The 17,166-nt window shown below is 44.0% G+C and overlaps 1 protein-coding gene and 1 long non-coding RNA gene across 7 annotated transcripts in view; one reads left to right on the forward strand and one right to left on the reverse strand.

Moving 5' to 3' along the window:
* Window positions 1-3,840, forward strand: part of chm (lysine acetyltransferase chameau) — a 29,082-nt gene extending 25,242 nt beyond the window's left edge. For 5 of the 6 annotated variants that reach the window (XM_012297410.2, XM_012297407.2, XM_076533439.1 and 2 more), the window contains 2 exons: window positions 239-345; window positions 954-3,840. In XM_012297410.2, coding sequence (XP_012152800.2) covers window positions 239-345; window positions 954-1,076 — 230 coding nt within the window. In that variant the 3' untranslated portion in view covers window positions 1,077-3,840. The other variant, XM_012297411.2, reaches the window with a different exon arrangement.
* LOC105664161 (uncharacterized) lies at window positions 3,404-17,156 on the reverse strand. The gene is made up of 2 exons (XR_013038715.1): window positions 16,162-17,156; window positions 3,404-3,759 (listed from the first exon to the last, which is right to left on the reverse strand). It is a non-coding gene; the product is annotated as an uncharacterized LOC105664161 (long non-coding RNA).
* Between the last annotated feature and the right edge of the window lie 10 nt (window positions 17,157-17,166).

Genomic DNA, 17,166 nt, shown 5'->3' on the forward strand with positions numbered 1-17,166 from the left:
TTAACCGTCGGTGTAAATGTCCGTGTGTGCTCGCACGCATATGCCGAGCAGAATTGAATGCGTATTTATTGGCGTATCTGTATTATGCAGACCGAAAGAAGGCATGAATGGTGGCAGATTGAATCACGCGAGGGCCCCATCGTGAACAGCGCTGATACATCTTACACCGCACCGCAGTTAAATTTGCCAGTGCACGAAGCTATCGTCTGATCGTCTGTTTTCTTTTTGTCCCTGTCAGATATCAGTAAGGAGATGGCGATCGACTCGTACGACATCGTCAGTACCCTGCAAGCCCTCGGTATGATGAAGTACTGGAAGGGCAAGCATATCATCCTGAAGAAGCAGGTAAGCTTGATCATTATGATTCTAAGAGGCCTGATGGATGGGCTGGATTTACCGTGTTAATTGATTCGACGAGATTACGTGTTTGTACGCATTGGCGTAAGTAGAATTTTTATCTTTCCAAATGTCTATACTTTTTAATTTTCCAATTGACCAAACTCCTAAATTCTCAAATATTTTAATTCCTAGATTCTCAGATTTCTAGTGTTTTGAAATCCTCGAATTTCCAACTTCCCAATGTTTGAAAATACTCTAATCTTGAAATTTCTCGCGTTCGATGCATCCCCTACTTCTTACTCTGCGTTCCACACGCTGCACGTTATGCCCCTCTTTATACCCTATGCTCCACACGCTTCGTAGGGGAGGTCAGTTGATATTTCGGAGGTTGTAGACCCACCCTGATCCCCGCCTAGTTACGCCAATGTTCACGAGTAAAATCTTCTGCGTTACCGGTTCAGCCAAACTTTGGAGCGCGCTGTTTCCCGGTACGATTCATCAAGGTGTTCCGCGAAACGAAAGATTTTAAAATGGTCGAGTCGTCTCCTCGAAAAGGAGATTAAGAAAGAAAAGAAGAGAAGCGGACCGGTGGAGAACCGTTGAAATAATTTCAGGACGTGATCGACGACTACAAGGAGAGGGTGAAGAGGCGAGGACCCGTCTACAAAGAGATCGATCCGGAGTGTCTGAAATGGAACCCCTTCCAGCCTCCCAAGACGCCCTCCACCTCGAACTAAGGTTTGCAGCAGCAGCAGCAGCAGTAGCAGCAGCAGCAGCCCAGAATGACGCCGACGCCAGCCTTCCCCTTCTACGACGACGGAGGGCGGTGGTCGATCTCTTTCTCTTCTTCGTCGTCGTCTTCGTTTTTTTTTCCTTTTTTACTCCCTCGCCTCGTGGTGCTTCTCTTTCTTGCTCGACCGTCGCCTCTCGCGACACTCGTCGAACCCATAAGCTACGTCACGCGGATTTCGCGTGTTCCCGCTGACTAGGGATGTCCAAGGGATTGCCCTTGTGGCGACAGTGTACATCCCTCGGGGCAGCGTTAAAAATTTCCGAAGCGGATAACTCAAATCGCGTCGAATACCTACCTTTGTACTAACAGTGATTTCGAAGGAAAATGCCTGTTATATTTTCCGAGTTCCATAAAAATCAAGCAGACGTCACCGATTTCAATGATCCTGAAATATGTTGTCAAGGACCGACCGAATAACTTTAGTATTGTGGATGTTGAATATTAAAAGATGTTGCGTTAGAATGCAATATACTTTGTCATTGAAGTCGGTGAGACGCGCTTCTTTCTACGTCATTACCGGCTAAATTGAGCCCCATACCCTGTGAGCGTATTACAATGTTACCGTTGCCCCGAGGTTTATTTCGTGGCGAACCGCGTTGCTCCGAGCCAGTAGGGCAACCCGTGGACAGGTCTGGCCACAACGATCGATGAATAAAACTCCTGAAGATCCTTTGAGGAACTCTCGAGAGCCCTCTGGAACCTCCGCGGGATGCAACGGGGTCAACGAGTCGAGCAACGCGTAACTAGTTCCCCTCGAGACGTCCCTCGATTACCAGAAACAATGATTCGTACTCGAGTAATTAACTTCCGTTCGGAATCGTGCTTCTTGACCTCGTCAACGTTCTCGATCTTTCCATGCCGACAACGAAGATCGAACAGTAGCCATCGCCGGTAACCCTATCCACGATCGACTTTCGTAACACGCGAACAGTGTACGTTTTTGTTCGTCGACGAACATTTACGAAAAGCTCTGACGTGCCTTTTACGACGCGTAATTGAAAAGCTTGAGCAGCTTCAAGATTCAAATTCTTGTTAGACCGATCTTCGACTCCAATCATGAATAAATATAATCTTCGTTGTAGCGTAGATCGAGATGCGATGGACTGATCGACGAGTTTTGTATAGTGTACTAAAACGTGATACCGAAACTGTACTCGTTGCATCCCGTGACAAGGGTAGGAATAATTTACGACCTCGCTATATCGTGGCAAAGACTGCTTTACCTTATGGGTAAAGCGATCTCGTTGAAATATGTCGCGCTATGGTGTATAGTCATTACACCCACTCGAATTAAACGTCGATACTATGTTATCGATCGGTGCATGGCACGTTGCAAACCGAAGAATTTCAGGCGTGGAGATACCGGAGAGGCACGACGCGTCCTCGATAGGTCTGTTAGACAAAGTGAAAAATAACTCGAAAGCTATCGAGTCAAGGTTAAACAGGATCAATTTAAATGCTCACGTTTTTATGACGCGATGCACCGCAGTCGTGAGGATCGTAGAAAAAGTTTTAACCGCGATGCCCTGTTCGCGAAGTCTGTGACTGCGATTTAACGCGTTCGCTGAGGACACGATCGATACCTGTCGCGATTAATTAATATTATTTTTATTTATTTCGTTCGCGCCGCGAATGTCCGCTCGCGAGCACCGTTCTAGGATAAGTGGCAATGGAAGAAGAGCCCGTGACAAGTAGAGTAACCGTTTACTCGAGAATATTTTATTGCCGAACATGAAAATGGCTCGTGTTAAGTGGGCGTAATACGCGGTAATTCTCGAGCGTTATGGCCATAGACGTGTACAGATAGACTGAGCGCTATTATAGGAGAGTTAAATTGCAGTCGACTCTCTCTTTCGTAGAGTATCCCTAGATCTCTGTATCCTTATGTCTGTAGTTCAATTCCGGCCAATTTAATTCAGAACAGTAATCAGACAGAAGGGGGAGCAGCAATCTCGAACGCGCGAAAAATTCCCGACCACTTTACGCGTTAAAAAGAGTGGCAACGATTACTACTTTTGTCCCCTTTTTTCCGTGTCAACCCCATTGAACGCAGCACGCAATATATCTGTAGAACACGTTTATGGACCCTCCCTTGTATCGTGATTTCTCTGAGAGAAGCGTATTCGCCGGTGTCGAAAACGTGTGGCGTGGTCCGCAGCGAACACGTTCGCGCGAACGTAGCGTATAACGCGCATCGACTTTACGATGTAAGGGAATATCGTTAAAGGATAGGATATCTTAATGTTAAATCGAATGAAAATTGCATACATATTGATGGAACAATTTTTTTCTTGTATTTTTTATTCACTTTATTTTGTTGAAACAGGTGAAGCGATGCATTTAGGGCGAGCGGAACAAGTAATTTTCTACAGTCACGAAATAGTGCAATTTATTAATCTTTGTAAGAAATAAATGTTGTATAAGTACAAATAGCGTAGAGATTTCCTGTTTCGTTCGCTCTTTTTCCCTTGTACGGAGTTACAGAACATACAGACAGTTTTTCTCGTTGCGTACTTTCATCCGAGGAACAATTTACAAAGAAACAACAAAACATCTCTTTTTTTCAACGTTTGTCCACGTTATCGACGATTCTCTTCTTCGTTGACCAATACTCTGCGAGTAATAATCTGTAATTTAAACGTTTCATAATCATGTATGTTAAAAGAATGTACAGTACTATTTATAAATAATACAATTTTTATCCATAACCTCGTGCATTTGGTACATCACCCGTATCTCGTAGCCAATAATCGTGCAAATATTTTTCCGCCAATTTTATCGCGCCGTCGTACGAAAACAACAAGTGATTTTACGTAGATAGAAATTCCTCGAGTCTAAAATATTCCCGAAAAGATGATTTCCCGCGAGTGCTGGTGATACGCGCTTTCGCAGAACCGGTACTGGCATTGAGTCATACATGTTTTCCTACGTGTTATTAATAAAACAAATTAGATTTTCCGAGGAAAACCAATGAATCTTATTGGAATTCTGTGGTGGAAAATTGCAAATTAACTTCCATAAGGAAAATAGCAGAAGGCCGCAAAAATACACCACTATAGAGTGTACAACGTCGAGAGGATTAAAAACTTCGAAATCTCGATTTAGAGGAAGACTCGAATATTAAATAACTGAGAAGCTATAAGCGTATCACTTCCACGCTATGGAAGAACATTATCTAAATATGCACAGTATGTCCGAGAATGCCTCGTATCGCAATTCGAAACGTTTCGAGTACGACCAACTTTTCGCTCAATTATCGGAAAGGTTAAAACTTAGTCTGGAAGATAAGGCTTTGAATCGGTGATATAATAGGTCGGTGAATATAATGGTAGTAGTGAAAGACGCGTCTGTACACGTAAAAGATATCAAAGCGGTATTTAGAGTTAATAGATCATATAGAAGCATACCAACGAGCTTTAAAAAGATACGCTAACAGGTTGTATAGTCGTGATCGTACGAGTTTTTATATCTTACTTATGTCGTACTACTCGAGAACAGTTTATGAACTTGCGCGATGGATTCTTTTACAGTGTCTCATTTTCCATCTTTGTCGGAATGCTCGATTATGCTGTACGGTAAAACGGATCGGTACAATGCAACCGTTAGTAGAATTTGCACGAAGCAGCGTTTCATTAATCACACACGGTTGAGTCGATTTTCTCGAAGCAGTCAGTTGAACGCGAGAAACTAAGCGATCCTCGAAATTTTCGACAGTTTCGCTAGGAATTCCAGTTGTTTCGTGACTGGCGAAAAAGTTTTGCTCGATGAAAGTAGCCGACGTGCTTTTACGTCGAGTCTTCGTTAAACTGCCACTCCGTCAGTTTTTGAGACCGTGCCAGGAATATTAAACGATATGTCATCGATATCCGAGGCACGTGGTAAATTATCATAAATCGTCGTTGAAATTCATAAAGATAGCAACGATTAAAAAAATGAACGGAATCTAATGGTACGTAGTTACGGTACGGATAAAAGTAAGCGACGAAAGGGCGTAGGAATTGATTGGACGGTAATTTGTCTGGAAGCACGCATTGCGGGTTTCGTGACTGAAAGTTTAGCGAATCGAAATAAAAAGAATGTAAGCCGTTGCAGATAGGCACTTTTCGACGCTCAAGGGCTTCTATTGGAACCAAGCAAAGAGGCGAATAATTGCGTTACTCGAGTTCCTCTTTCTCGTTTGAACTGCTCGCTTTTCTTTCGCTCGGTACACCGCGTCGCCACGCGACCCCACGTAACATCATTATCCCATTAGTTTGCGACATTACCAGGCTACAACGGTTGCTTCCTCTCTCCTTTGCTCCCGGAGAAAGAAACGACAGCTACTCGACCCAGGGTTTTCGACCGGTTCACGTAACAGGGCGCCGGTTAATTTTATTTGTCGACTAAACGAGGATCACGTTCGAAATAAAATCGCGCAATTTACCGAGCACTATTAACCGGATTACGCGACGCTGCATCGATCACGGTAATTGCTTCGCAACAAGTCCCTCGTCAAAATTATTACGTTACTCGGCTGCGTTCCGTCTTACCTTTCTTATTTACTTATATAACGATACAGAGATTCGATAAAGCGATCATCGTAGTTGTAGAAAGTCAAATATCCGATAATAATGAACACTTTTTAAATTATTCCCACGATCGCTCTCGATGCTCGAGCGAGCGAATGTCTTGCGTTACGTTATTCTTCCCAGAATCTGAGCGCTCGTGCGCGATTCGTCTACGTTACGAGGAAATAAGGCAGCAGGGCACAGTCATATGAATTGCGCTCCAACAGGTGCCGGGTATCGAGTTCACCAGAGCACCTGATGAAGTACAATTAACATGCAGCCTCCACAGTTCTTCCCGCATCTGCTTTCGTTTTTTCTTTCAACTTTTCGCAGGTCGACGAGCAACTCGAATTCGTGCCGGTAAAAGGACGATGATTCGGTTTCGCCGCAGCGCGCGCTACTTCAGGTACCTGACTGATTTCGAGTCGACACAGCCCGAAGTACCCGAGTAACGCGTGTTGCGAACGACATGTAGTCACACGGTTCTTCTGGATGCTCCTCCGTATCACGTGACACCAACCTGCCTAACCTAACCTAACTTCCTGCTGAACAAGAAACGCCTGCGTTGCACCCGGCCGTAAAGGTACCTTCGACTGCCAAAATCAGCTAGAAATTTCTTTGGCACGTCGATTCGCGTTCGGAGAGATTGGCAATAAGCGGAAACCCCGAGTGGCTTTATAATCTGACAGGCTGATTTATCGAGAGGGGAACTTGACAGGCTCGTAGCAGGTAGTCGAATCTTTGAAATTGTTTCGCGAGTCGAAAGCGGCCACGTCTTCTAATATTTCACTCGAAACGAACATGATAGAATACGCTTTTAACCGATGGTTCGATTCTATCTCGCTATTTTCGAGACAACTAAAAGCACAGTGACACATCATCCACCAACACGTACAAGACCGATACGTAGGTTGCTGTCCCGGTCGACTCGTTGCACGAGTAACCGAGCTTCGAACACTGCGAGTCGAAAGCATCCGATACGTCACGGGGGAATAAATATTTCGTACAAAGAAACAACCAAACTTTTCCGTTCGAATACTTGATCACACGAGTCTTTTTGTCCGCGATCCGTTCCACAAAATGACGCACTTAGTTTGCATCGTGACCGTGCCTTTTTGCGACTCGGACGAATTATGTCGCCCATTAGCGATACGACGACGTTCCACGAGCACAGCCGGCAACTCGAACTTATCACGTACAAACGGCACCGCCTAGTAACACGACATCCTATGCTGGAACTCACATCATCCGTCACGGTGAAACGTTTCCTTGGTCGATACTGGTCGAAACGATCGATAAATTCGCGAAGGTTTAAAGCCGTCGATAAGAAAGGAATAAATTCACAGCGGCGCGTTCGTAGCACACCTTCGCGAGCACCGTTTCGTACCAGCCGGCGTCCCCGACGAAAACGACTCGATGACCGAACGTCGAAAAACGTGGACGAGATTATACGCGGATCCGATGAGCGGTAATATCCGTCGAGCAGTTCCTTCGCAATGGTCGACGCATCGTGACATTGAAACTCCTGCACTTGTGGTGGTGGAAGAGGTAAAGGAAAGTCTCCCCCCTCTTGCTTGGCCGTCCCGTTCCCTCTTTCCCGTTCTTCGTCGACGAACGACGATAATAGGCCGGGAAACGTCGAGGATCGCGGGACGAGAGGGGCGGAAACTTCGATGAATCAAAGCGAAGGAGCCAGACAGAGGGTGGGAGGGAAGAAAGAAGAGAAACGCGACAGCGTTGGATCGAGATAAGGGGAAAGGATCGAATGGATTGTACGATGCGTGGTGGGGATGAAAGTGGTACGGGTGGGGAGGAGGGGGATGGAAGAGGGCAAGGTTGCAGACAGCAGTCACCGGGAGAAAAGCATGGATGCGCTATGCGCGTAAACCGAGCTCGTTAATGTTCACTTTTTTCCACTGTTTCTCTCTAGTACCGATTAATACTGCTACCATTAGGGTGCGTTTAGACCGACCGAGCAAGAGCGTTCGCTCGTGCTCGTTCGGCGAACTCTGTTCGACCGCGTCAAACTGGCTGAACGAGAGTGAACTTTTCACGAGTTTAAACGGATCCTCGACACAAGGACCGAGTCCGACTGAATTGCTCCGAATTCGATCGTGTCAAATCCAATCGCGTCGAATTAAATTTCGTCGACTCGAATCCCTCCGAATCGAATTGTACCGACTTGAATCGTACGGAATCGATTAATATGGAATTTAATCGTACCTAATAGCTCTCTTACGAGCATCTCCGTCGTAAATCGTAATCGGTAGTGTAACGGATCGTTAATAACGATAATGGAATTATACCGAAAGTCTGTTCCACATTCGATCCGTTTCCAACGATGGTTTTCGTGCGGCAATGCACGCAACAATCTCTTCACGGGATTTCCCTGTACTCTCGGCTAACTCGACACCGCGTATAGAATGTAAATTGCCTTCGCTTCGATACGACACATTCCACCTGCGAACTCGTCTAATTCAGACCTAACCTGAGCGTCAAGCATCGGCTACGGAATAATAACGCTGTCGTGCTTTTTTCCTCTCGACAGGTACACGTAGCGGAAAGGTTGTGCTTCGTAGGCCCGATAGAAATTGCGGTATTATTCGTATGATGGGTTATTTCGAAGATAGCCATCGTACCTTTGATCAACGACGCACACTGTCACGAAACGTTCCATGGATATAATTGCTGCCAAGACTGTATTTTAGACACGCGAATTTTTTAGGCAACTCGCAAAACTTCTGTACAGAAAAATTACGGTACAGGGTTCTTTTTTACTTCGTTCCGAATTAGTTTTCCCAGAAATGCGGAGTATTTGCAAATTCGTAGATTCGATTCGCAACGGAGTTCGATTCACCCCCGTAACCGAGCGAAAATTCCAGGCGAACGCTTCGTTATTCGATAGAGAATACATCGATCCATTGTTAACCGATTCAATGGTATTTCTGCGATTCCTGATTTACGCCTGTCTCCGTCAGGAAACTGAGCTACGAACCACTCCTTTGTACATGTTCAAGCGCGCTTAAAATTAAACACGAACCGAACAAAGAAAATGAAACACTAATAATATCGATATGCGAGTTAGTTCGAACGCGTTTAATTCCGGGCGAGTGATCATTCGGAAAGTTGCGTGTTGCTGACACGCGAAGGAAACTGTTCCGATGGAGCCATACCGAGCTAAGATTAATCGTTGGGTAACGGAGGAAAATTTTCTGGAAACCACCGTCCGTAGAGGCGGAAGGAAACCAGGTTTCCGGCCAAATCGAAAAGCCATAAACCACGAACGAGAACCGAAATGTCCCAATTTCTATCCCAATGAAAGCACACATTCGTCCAACTTGATTGTAAAGGTTTCTTAATACGTAATTAATTATCGACTCCGTCGATATCAACTTACGAGTGGAACCGATGACTCAACTTCCATCGTCAACTATTTATCGTTTATGGCCGAGTTTACGATCGAAAGACCCTGCATCTTAACGATACATTAAACCAATTACCTACCACAGGCTTGACACGGTCGTTAGCAGACGCAACAAGCGGTTCGATCGGGCGTGTGCCACGACGTCCGAACGCGTACCGATTCGGCACGCGGTATCGAGTGAACGGCAACGAACGTGTTCGCTTTCGACTTGGACGTTTGACCGGAAGTTTGTGGGGAGACCACGTAGCGTAAGGAACATGTGTGGGACGAGCTTGTGCCGAGTAACGACCGTTAAGAAACTTCCGCTTTAAGTACGACGGATGAGTCAAGATTACTAAGAAAAAAATCACCTCACACGCAATAATACGCGACTGTGAAAGTCGATGCATTCGACGAAGAGAGGCGTTCTGCGAGAAATCGTGACTCATCGATCAGCTATGCGCTAAGTCTAACCCGACTAGTCTCCTGCTTTTTTAACGAGTCTCACTCGACATCGCGTGAACGGCAAGCTATTCTTCTTTCGCGAGATTCGAATCGGATTATTTAGTTTCGTAACGGGAACACCGCTGTTCCAACAGTTTTGAGTATCTGACAACTTCCGGTGACACCGACCAAGGAAGGAAACAACGATATTGACTGTCGGTGTCTACTTACTACTTCTTCGCATTCCTGATACCCAGTTCCGACTGATATCGAATTATAGCTTTGTTCCAACGCTGCGAAAGATTAACGGGGAATTTTACGAACTGTGAAATAGAATTTCTATTTCGAATCGAAAGAAAACGGTTTCCAAACCGAAAACGAAACTAACGGTTCGAAAGTTCAGATAAAATCCTGATAAAATTCCAAGGTATTAAATCTGTTTAAAGTTTGAGTATATCTTATCAATCGCGAGAAGTTGGCGAATATGCGCGAATGTCGCCAACGACTGATACTTTGATCGTACATTGTTCGAGAACGATGATAATATTTTTATCTATTTTATAAGTTTCGCAACGTTCCTACTAATACTATTTTCCCACTATATGGAGGTCTCTGGTTTAACAACTTAAACGTTTAGTTTAAGAATCATTATGGACTATTTGTAGCTTCGACTCACAAAAGGTCTCTTTCGAGCAGTAACGCGCCATTACTGCCCTTTTGTCTTTAAGAATAATTGAATTAAACGATCTTGATAAATTGAAATTTTCGATTCCAGGATTTGGACGGTTGTAAAAAATCCCGCAGCTGATACAGAGCTATTTCAGCGAACCGTGGATGCGTATCCAAAACACGAAGAGAAAGAGAGAAAGAAAAATCCGGCTGGAAGTTAAAAATAACTGTTCTCCCGGTGCTCCTTTCTGTGCATACCATCTTCGCCCTCTCGTTTTTCTTGCTTCTTAAAATCTTTTTTCCTTTCATCCGATCAAGAGTTAAACGTTTCATTGTTCGTTCGACGATTATCAATAGTTAACGCATCGAGGATAGTGGAAATATTATGCGAAAGACAGTTTTGATCTTTGCTCCCTTTCAACTGCTCTGCCATTCTTTTCTGGCTCTTCAATTACAATATCCGCCCGCATTCTTTAACTTTGTAAAGTCAGCGGGGTCATTAATGACCCCTATATACGGTATTTTTCCATGACTTGTTAATTTTAGAAATAGGTTAACGTACTTCCACGGGTGTAAGGCTCGATAAAAGCAAAGAAAAATTTGAAAAGTAGAATCATAGTCTCTGTAGCGATAGGACGGCTCTGTCACTGCCCCCTGATACGCCCATTTTAAAAATTCCTTCCAGATACGAAAACAAAAAAGAACTTGAACACGAATTGAGCAACTTAAAAGTTTACATATGTCTCGTTATCTAGAGGAAGTCTGCGTTGCACTCGGGTGTGCATGGGTGTCACCGTGAAATCAGGGAATCCCGCGATAAAACGTGTCTGTACTTACTCGTACAAAGTCGATGAGTTGTAAGGCAAAACCGATTGTTTCACTGAAACACTGTGTTGGTCGCGCGCACCAGGGAGTAAAACAGTTCAGGAACAAACCGTTGTACGTCTAATTAGATTGGGAGCGGTACGGAATCGGTTAATTTCGAAAGGATGAGTCACAGACAAGTCGACGCGACGGTTCACTGTGCACCGCGTGTGACGACTTCGGGATCCACTGCGAGAGAAGAAGAAGAACGAACGAACGAACGAACACACGCGTGGAGGAGATGAATTCAGGCCTGAATTTACGTGACGGCAAAGCGAGGGGTCTCGTCTGCCCTTGAAAGTTTTCGTCTACGTGCCTGACCCTCTTTACCCGGCACTGAACTGAACTGAACTGTCCTTGGACGGTCGGAACGGTTCAACGATAGCAGCCACGGCATAGCACAAACGACAGAGGAAACCTTAAACTGAACCTACCCGGGATATATGGTGGGGTCCCTAACGAAGCAACCGAGATATTGTGGTGGGGCGCAATGGAGACTAGTCGGCGCCACTGGACCATCCGTACCGATGGACTCCCCGTAGCCGATTGTTCTCCGATCTCACGAATTTCAAGGACGTCTATGCGAAACCGGCCTGCCTCGAAGAAAAAGAAGATCTAGGAATCCTCCTTCCTTCCGTCCTTCCTTCCTTCCTTCCTACCTTTCTTTCTCACTGCTTTCCCTTTAACCCCTTCCACTCCTTCTTTTCCCCTTCTTCGACGCGTATACATCTTTTTCCCTTACGATAGTTGACGTCATCGGCGTTCGCATACCATTTCCGTTCGTTCGGTCCAGAGGCGGTCTACTGTATCGGTTAAAACGTGTGGAGTACGTGTTGCAAACGCGATAAAAAGAGATATCGAATTGAACGTAGAAATTTGGTTGCACGGTACTCTGTGCCATTAGTTCGTGCCCCTCGCGAGCGTAGTTGTCCATTACCGAATCACTCGTTTTGGTTCTTTTCGCGCTTTTCGCGTTATCTCTGTGCTTTCACGGGAAACTTTTTAACTGTCTGTTTTTAATTGGAACGATATAAGCGCTTTATATCGGGTCTGCCAGAGACTGGATTCAACCACCGAGCCCGGAGAACACGCTCTCATCGTTGACAACATTCCAATTAAACATTCACTCGAAACTCGTTCTATCTATACGTACATCCTGATTGCATCGGTTACGGTCAACCGCTGGTCGTAGCAAGTGTTCCAAGTACCGGAGTTACCAATTTGGCGTTTTTCTTTTTTTACGAGCTAGCGTTACTTACAAGGAAATTATACGTCGTTCCTCCTCGAAATTAGTGCCTAAGTACTTTCAAATTACAAGAACCGTAATGACTGATTGGAAAGGACCGCGCTTCAAGTTTTGGTTCACTCTACTTGGACAGACCTGTACAGAGGTGGAAATGATCTTCGTTTAAAAAGAGAAGAAATGCACCTGGCAAACTTGCGCGATACGACCGCGAGAGAATATAATTCGAAAGAATAGATGCGTTTTATTCTCTGACCGTGCCGTATATCATTGTCCCGCATTCTTAGGAAAGTTACGTATTTGAATGAGCAGCTGAATCGATTCTCGTAACGCCCATTTGAATAGGACTTACGTGACGAATAAAAGAGACTCGAGCCTACTAAAACTTAACCTCTGCGACCTATCAGTTAACGCAGCCAATACGAATCTCCGTACACGCGAATTGACACAACTTCCAAAATACTTGCGACATCGAATGGTATTTTCGATGAAAAGTGCGAGTGGCACGTTCACCCGGCGTGGCCTCGCGAGTACACGGTTGCAACGACCTCCCAAGGAGGATAAAACGAATTGGCACTTCGATACTTTGAACTCTCGGTAGAATAATTAGGAATAAAATTGTAAAATCCAATCGAACGAATCGCGCGAAACCACGAGTATCGTTTGCAGCTGCAGAGTGGAAAGGGGCCATATACAGAGGGTTGAGAGAAGGGGTCAGTACGAAATGGAAGATTTCCCGATGACCACTATGCGGTGTGTCCAGTAATGGATGAAACGTGAAAGAGGCAAAGCGAGAAACGGTGTGTGCATGCCTCGCGAGAGAAAAAGAAAACGGGTATATGGATAGAGAGGGAGATAGAGAGAGATAGAGATTGCAATGTTCGGGACACGAGGGAGTGGAGGGGGGTGCAGACAGGGGCGGGGCACGTCGCGGAGGGCCCTGCTCTGGAGGGAAGGCTGTAGGAGGCAGGAGGGAGAAGGGTGCCTAGCAACAGGCCTGCCGGCAGTCGGGCAGAGCAGCGTGATTAAATAAAACCAGCGTCGGGCACGGCGACCCACCAGGCGTTGACATCAGCGCACATGTACAAGGAGCCTTTTTCAGTGCTCGTGAGAGAAACTCACGCACCGGCCGTATGTGTATACGCACCGATACATTCGCGATCCGGTCTACGTACCACGAGGCCGTCCCGGTACCGAACGCGCGTTAGAACCGGCAAATTCTCTCTCATCCCACATGACTGACTTTGCCGGCTGCCATGCCGGCCGGCGACTGCCTTTTCGCTCGCCTCCTCTATCTCCAACGACCCTCTTCTAACGCCGAGAATGCACCACCTTCGCTCAAACTTTCTCTATATACCCTTACAAGGATCCTTCAAATTTTTACGAATACCGAAATTCGGTAATTTCGACGATGCCTACTAGAGCAGACATCGCTTCGTTTCCTCTATTAAAAGGGGAAAAATGGCACCGAGTCGTATCTGCAAAAGTATTACTTTTATCGCATTTTACTACCTACACCACGCTTTTAAACTTTAAAGATACACGGTCCTCTCTGTCAAAATAGTGTGCACCTAAAGAGAAAGCTCGGTAATTACTGGCTATTTTCCAGAAATTTTTAAATGATTAATAGCTACTGTAAGAAAAGCTTTCTTTTCACAATAAACACGTCCAAAATGATAAAGTAGCTTCGATAATGTACCGCTATGCAAAAGTTCATCCGATGCATCTAAACATTTTTTCTGCTGACATATTGCGACAAGGAGTTATTAATGTTTGCCTTACATTTACAAACTGTCACAAATTTTCATTATCGAAAAAATTGTTACAAAAACCGCAAAAACTCGGGACACGAAGAAGCAGCACGGGTATAATCGAATTGACCTTTACTGCGCGAAACTCGAGTTACTGAACGTAAAACAGATAAACGAAAGATTCGAGAAGTTATTTAAAGTTTGACTGATAATGACGCAAGCGAATCGCTCCGACCGAGAGAGTATCGAACAGAAAGGACATTCCTTATTTAGAAGTCATCATGGAATCTACATATATCGTCAAAATATTGACTTTTCCTTTAAAGAAAACAAAATATTTATATTTAAACGATAACCAGTAGAGTGCAACATTTTGTAATAACCTGTAAATTTTTCTGCGAAGTTCGCAGATCGATGTTACAGAACATTAGTTTAATCAGAACATTAGTTCGTTCATATAATCTTACAAAAGTCTCACGCTTTTTTAAAACCGTTTTTCACTTGCTAAAAACGTAATCTACTCTTAGGCATCGAAGCCACCTTTGGCACAGGTGAAATAGGGACACCTGCTCATCAGAATAGATTTTGAGATTATCTGTTCGTAATTATGCAAATGTGTTCAATAATTTGTATCTACCGGTGTCCCAGGGTCCGCAAACTCTATGTACATCCCTATCCGACATCTTCAATGTTAATTGCGATTTCACTTTAATGCTTGTATACTTAAGAGATAACGTCATCAAAAAAAAAGATAAAATAAATACCGAAAAACCTGATATATGTATGTTACTTTGTTCAACTTATTTATACGTTTGTTAGTTTATTTAAAAAAAAAGAAGAGTTTTTGAACAGACTGTCCTTTGGTAATGTTAAGGAATACACCGACACCTGTAATAACAACGTTATCGCAAAAATGTCCTATATCGATTATTTCCGTCCTTACAAAAGTTATCGCGTGATCGATTAACCAAAAAGTCGAAACACTTTTGAAGATCAAAAATGTTATGTTAAATATCGATTAAATTTTTAAAAGTAAAGTAAAATTTTAGAAATTTTAATTAATGGGTCAAGCAGGTACAAGCATAGATACTCCAATGAGATACTTCGATTAAACAATCGGGAGCGCATGCGCTTCAAGTTGAATTTCCAAAAAAAGCACTTGTTAATATTCGGGACGAAAAATATTTTCCCGTCGCAGTTGAAGTTATCTGATAAACAGTATCTTCGTTAATTTTTTCAGCAGCTACAATACATAATTCCTTGAACAAGCGAACATTAAAATAATTAATATTTTGACCGTCATGCACACTTCGTAACCATTTACAAAATAAAAATCCAAACGAATAAAAAAAATGAGTATCAAACGGAATACATGTCTGTGTCTCTTATTTATATCCCAAGTATTTTAGTTTAGTTTTTTCTTTTTTGCTAAATTTAACATGTTACGTAAAATCAATGCGATACCCGTGCTGCGTGTCAGAACAAAGAACGCCATCGTTAAAAGTTTTCAACGAAGAGTAAAGGGGAGTAGTGTTAAGAGGAAACGACCGTTAAGTGGCATTGCGAATAAGTGTATAGTCAAATAGTCCTCTTGTACATATTACAATTGAACCAGCACCCTTTTTGTATTTCCGTTTTTTCTATACGAACATCGCACACGTGTGTTCGTTGTACTAAACAACTTTTTCGTTAAATAAAAAATTCCGTTGTTCGAATAAAAAATGTCAGCTTCTCTTTTTGCCTGAGAGAAGTAACGAACGAAACAGAGTTGCGGTTGTATGTATATAACTTTGTTTGCTATAAAAAATTTAATACACGTATGATTCGGTACACTATCGTTCTATCGATATTCACTAAGTCTCCAATTTTCCACTGTACTATCCATAGAGTCGTGCAATCTATTAGCGAACATTCTGGAAATCACCTCGCGCCGGGCTCGTATGGAATTATTTTCAATTTTTGAAAATGCTAATTTCAATAACTAGAATAATAAGAAAAATGGAATTTCACAACTACCGACTCGATTCTAATGCCGAGGTCGATCGAAGATCCTCGGACAATGTGAACTGGTGCTGAAAAACTGAAGCGAAAATAAGCGAACAATTTACCTGTCCGATGCGCACGTGTTCGTTTGTTCCGGTGAGCAGCAAGATTGAGGTTAGCCGACAGGTTAGCCGGCGGCGCACCACTATTGTAATGACGTTTCCTCGTTTCTTTGGCCGCATCGATCGACATCTCTTCCGTCAAAACGTTGATCGACATCACCAGAAAAAAAGAACTGTCGAATCACTTTATACTCGGCGAGGTTTTTGAATTCGAAAGATCGTATTCGTTTCGTAAGCCGGCATGCGGCGTTACCGGCTTATGCCGGTTAAGTGTCACAGTCACGTCTCGAAATTATTTTTGACGCGACTTTTACCCTTCATACCGTAAGACCGGTTCCCAGTTATTCCTTGCTCTTTTTTCCTTCGCCGTTTCACCATTTGCTAATTCGCAACGGATAACTCGCGAATATCCAACGAGTATATAGGCGCTTCGACACCGAACAACGTGACAACCATTTCTATTCGGTTTTTCGACCTCGTTCGAGGTCGATACATGTCGACCGTTGGACAATGATCGTCAACCGAAATACGTACGTTTTCCTAACGACGAACATGTACGAAATACCGTCGTCTTTCAAGCTCTCTTTCTCTCATGCACACACTCTTTCTCTCTCTGTCTCAGACAACACGCTCTCTATCTTGGTCGTGACCAGTGGAAATGGCCATGTTTTAACACGTCACCAAACACTCGGCAATTCGCTCACACGCCGACATACGTGGCAGTGAACGGTACGAAACACAGTGTTACGGATCCGTGGACGTAACCGTTCTCGGTAGAATTTCCGAGAAGATACTCGCCGGTCGCAGAAAACACGTTGCAAAGAACGCGCAGACTCGGAAAGAAAAGCCGAGAGAGAGAGACGAACTGAACGGTCAGTGCGTGAAGAAAAAGTATGGAAGTTGCGAATCGACGAGCGAGAAACGAACGATTTATATATGTAGAAAGAGAAAATAGCGAGGGCAGAATCGGTGGACGGTGATGGCAGAAAGTGCTCGATCGCAGAGCGA

Source organism: Megachile rotundata, chromosome 7, assembly GCF_050947335.1.
Source record: "Megachile rotundata isolate GNS110a chromosome 7, iyMegRotu1, whole genome shotgun sequence".
Classification (NCBI taxonomy): Eukaryota; Metazoa; Arthropoda; class Insecta; order Hymenoptera; family Megachilidae; genus Megachile; species Megachile rotundata.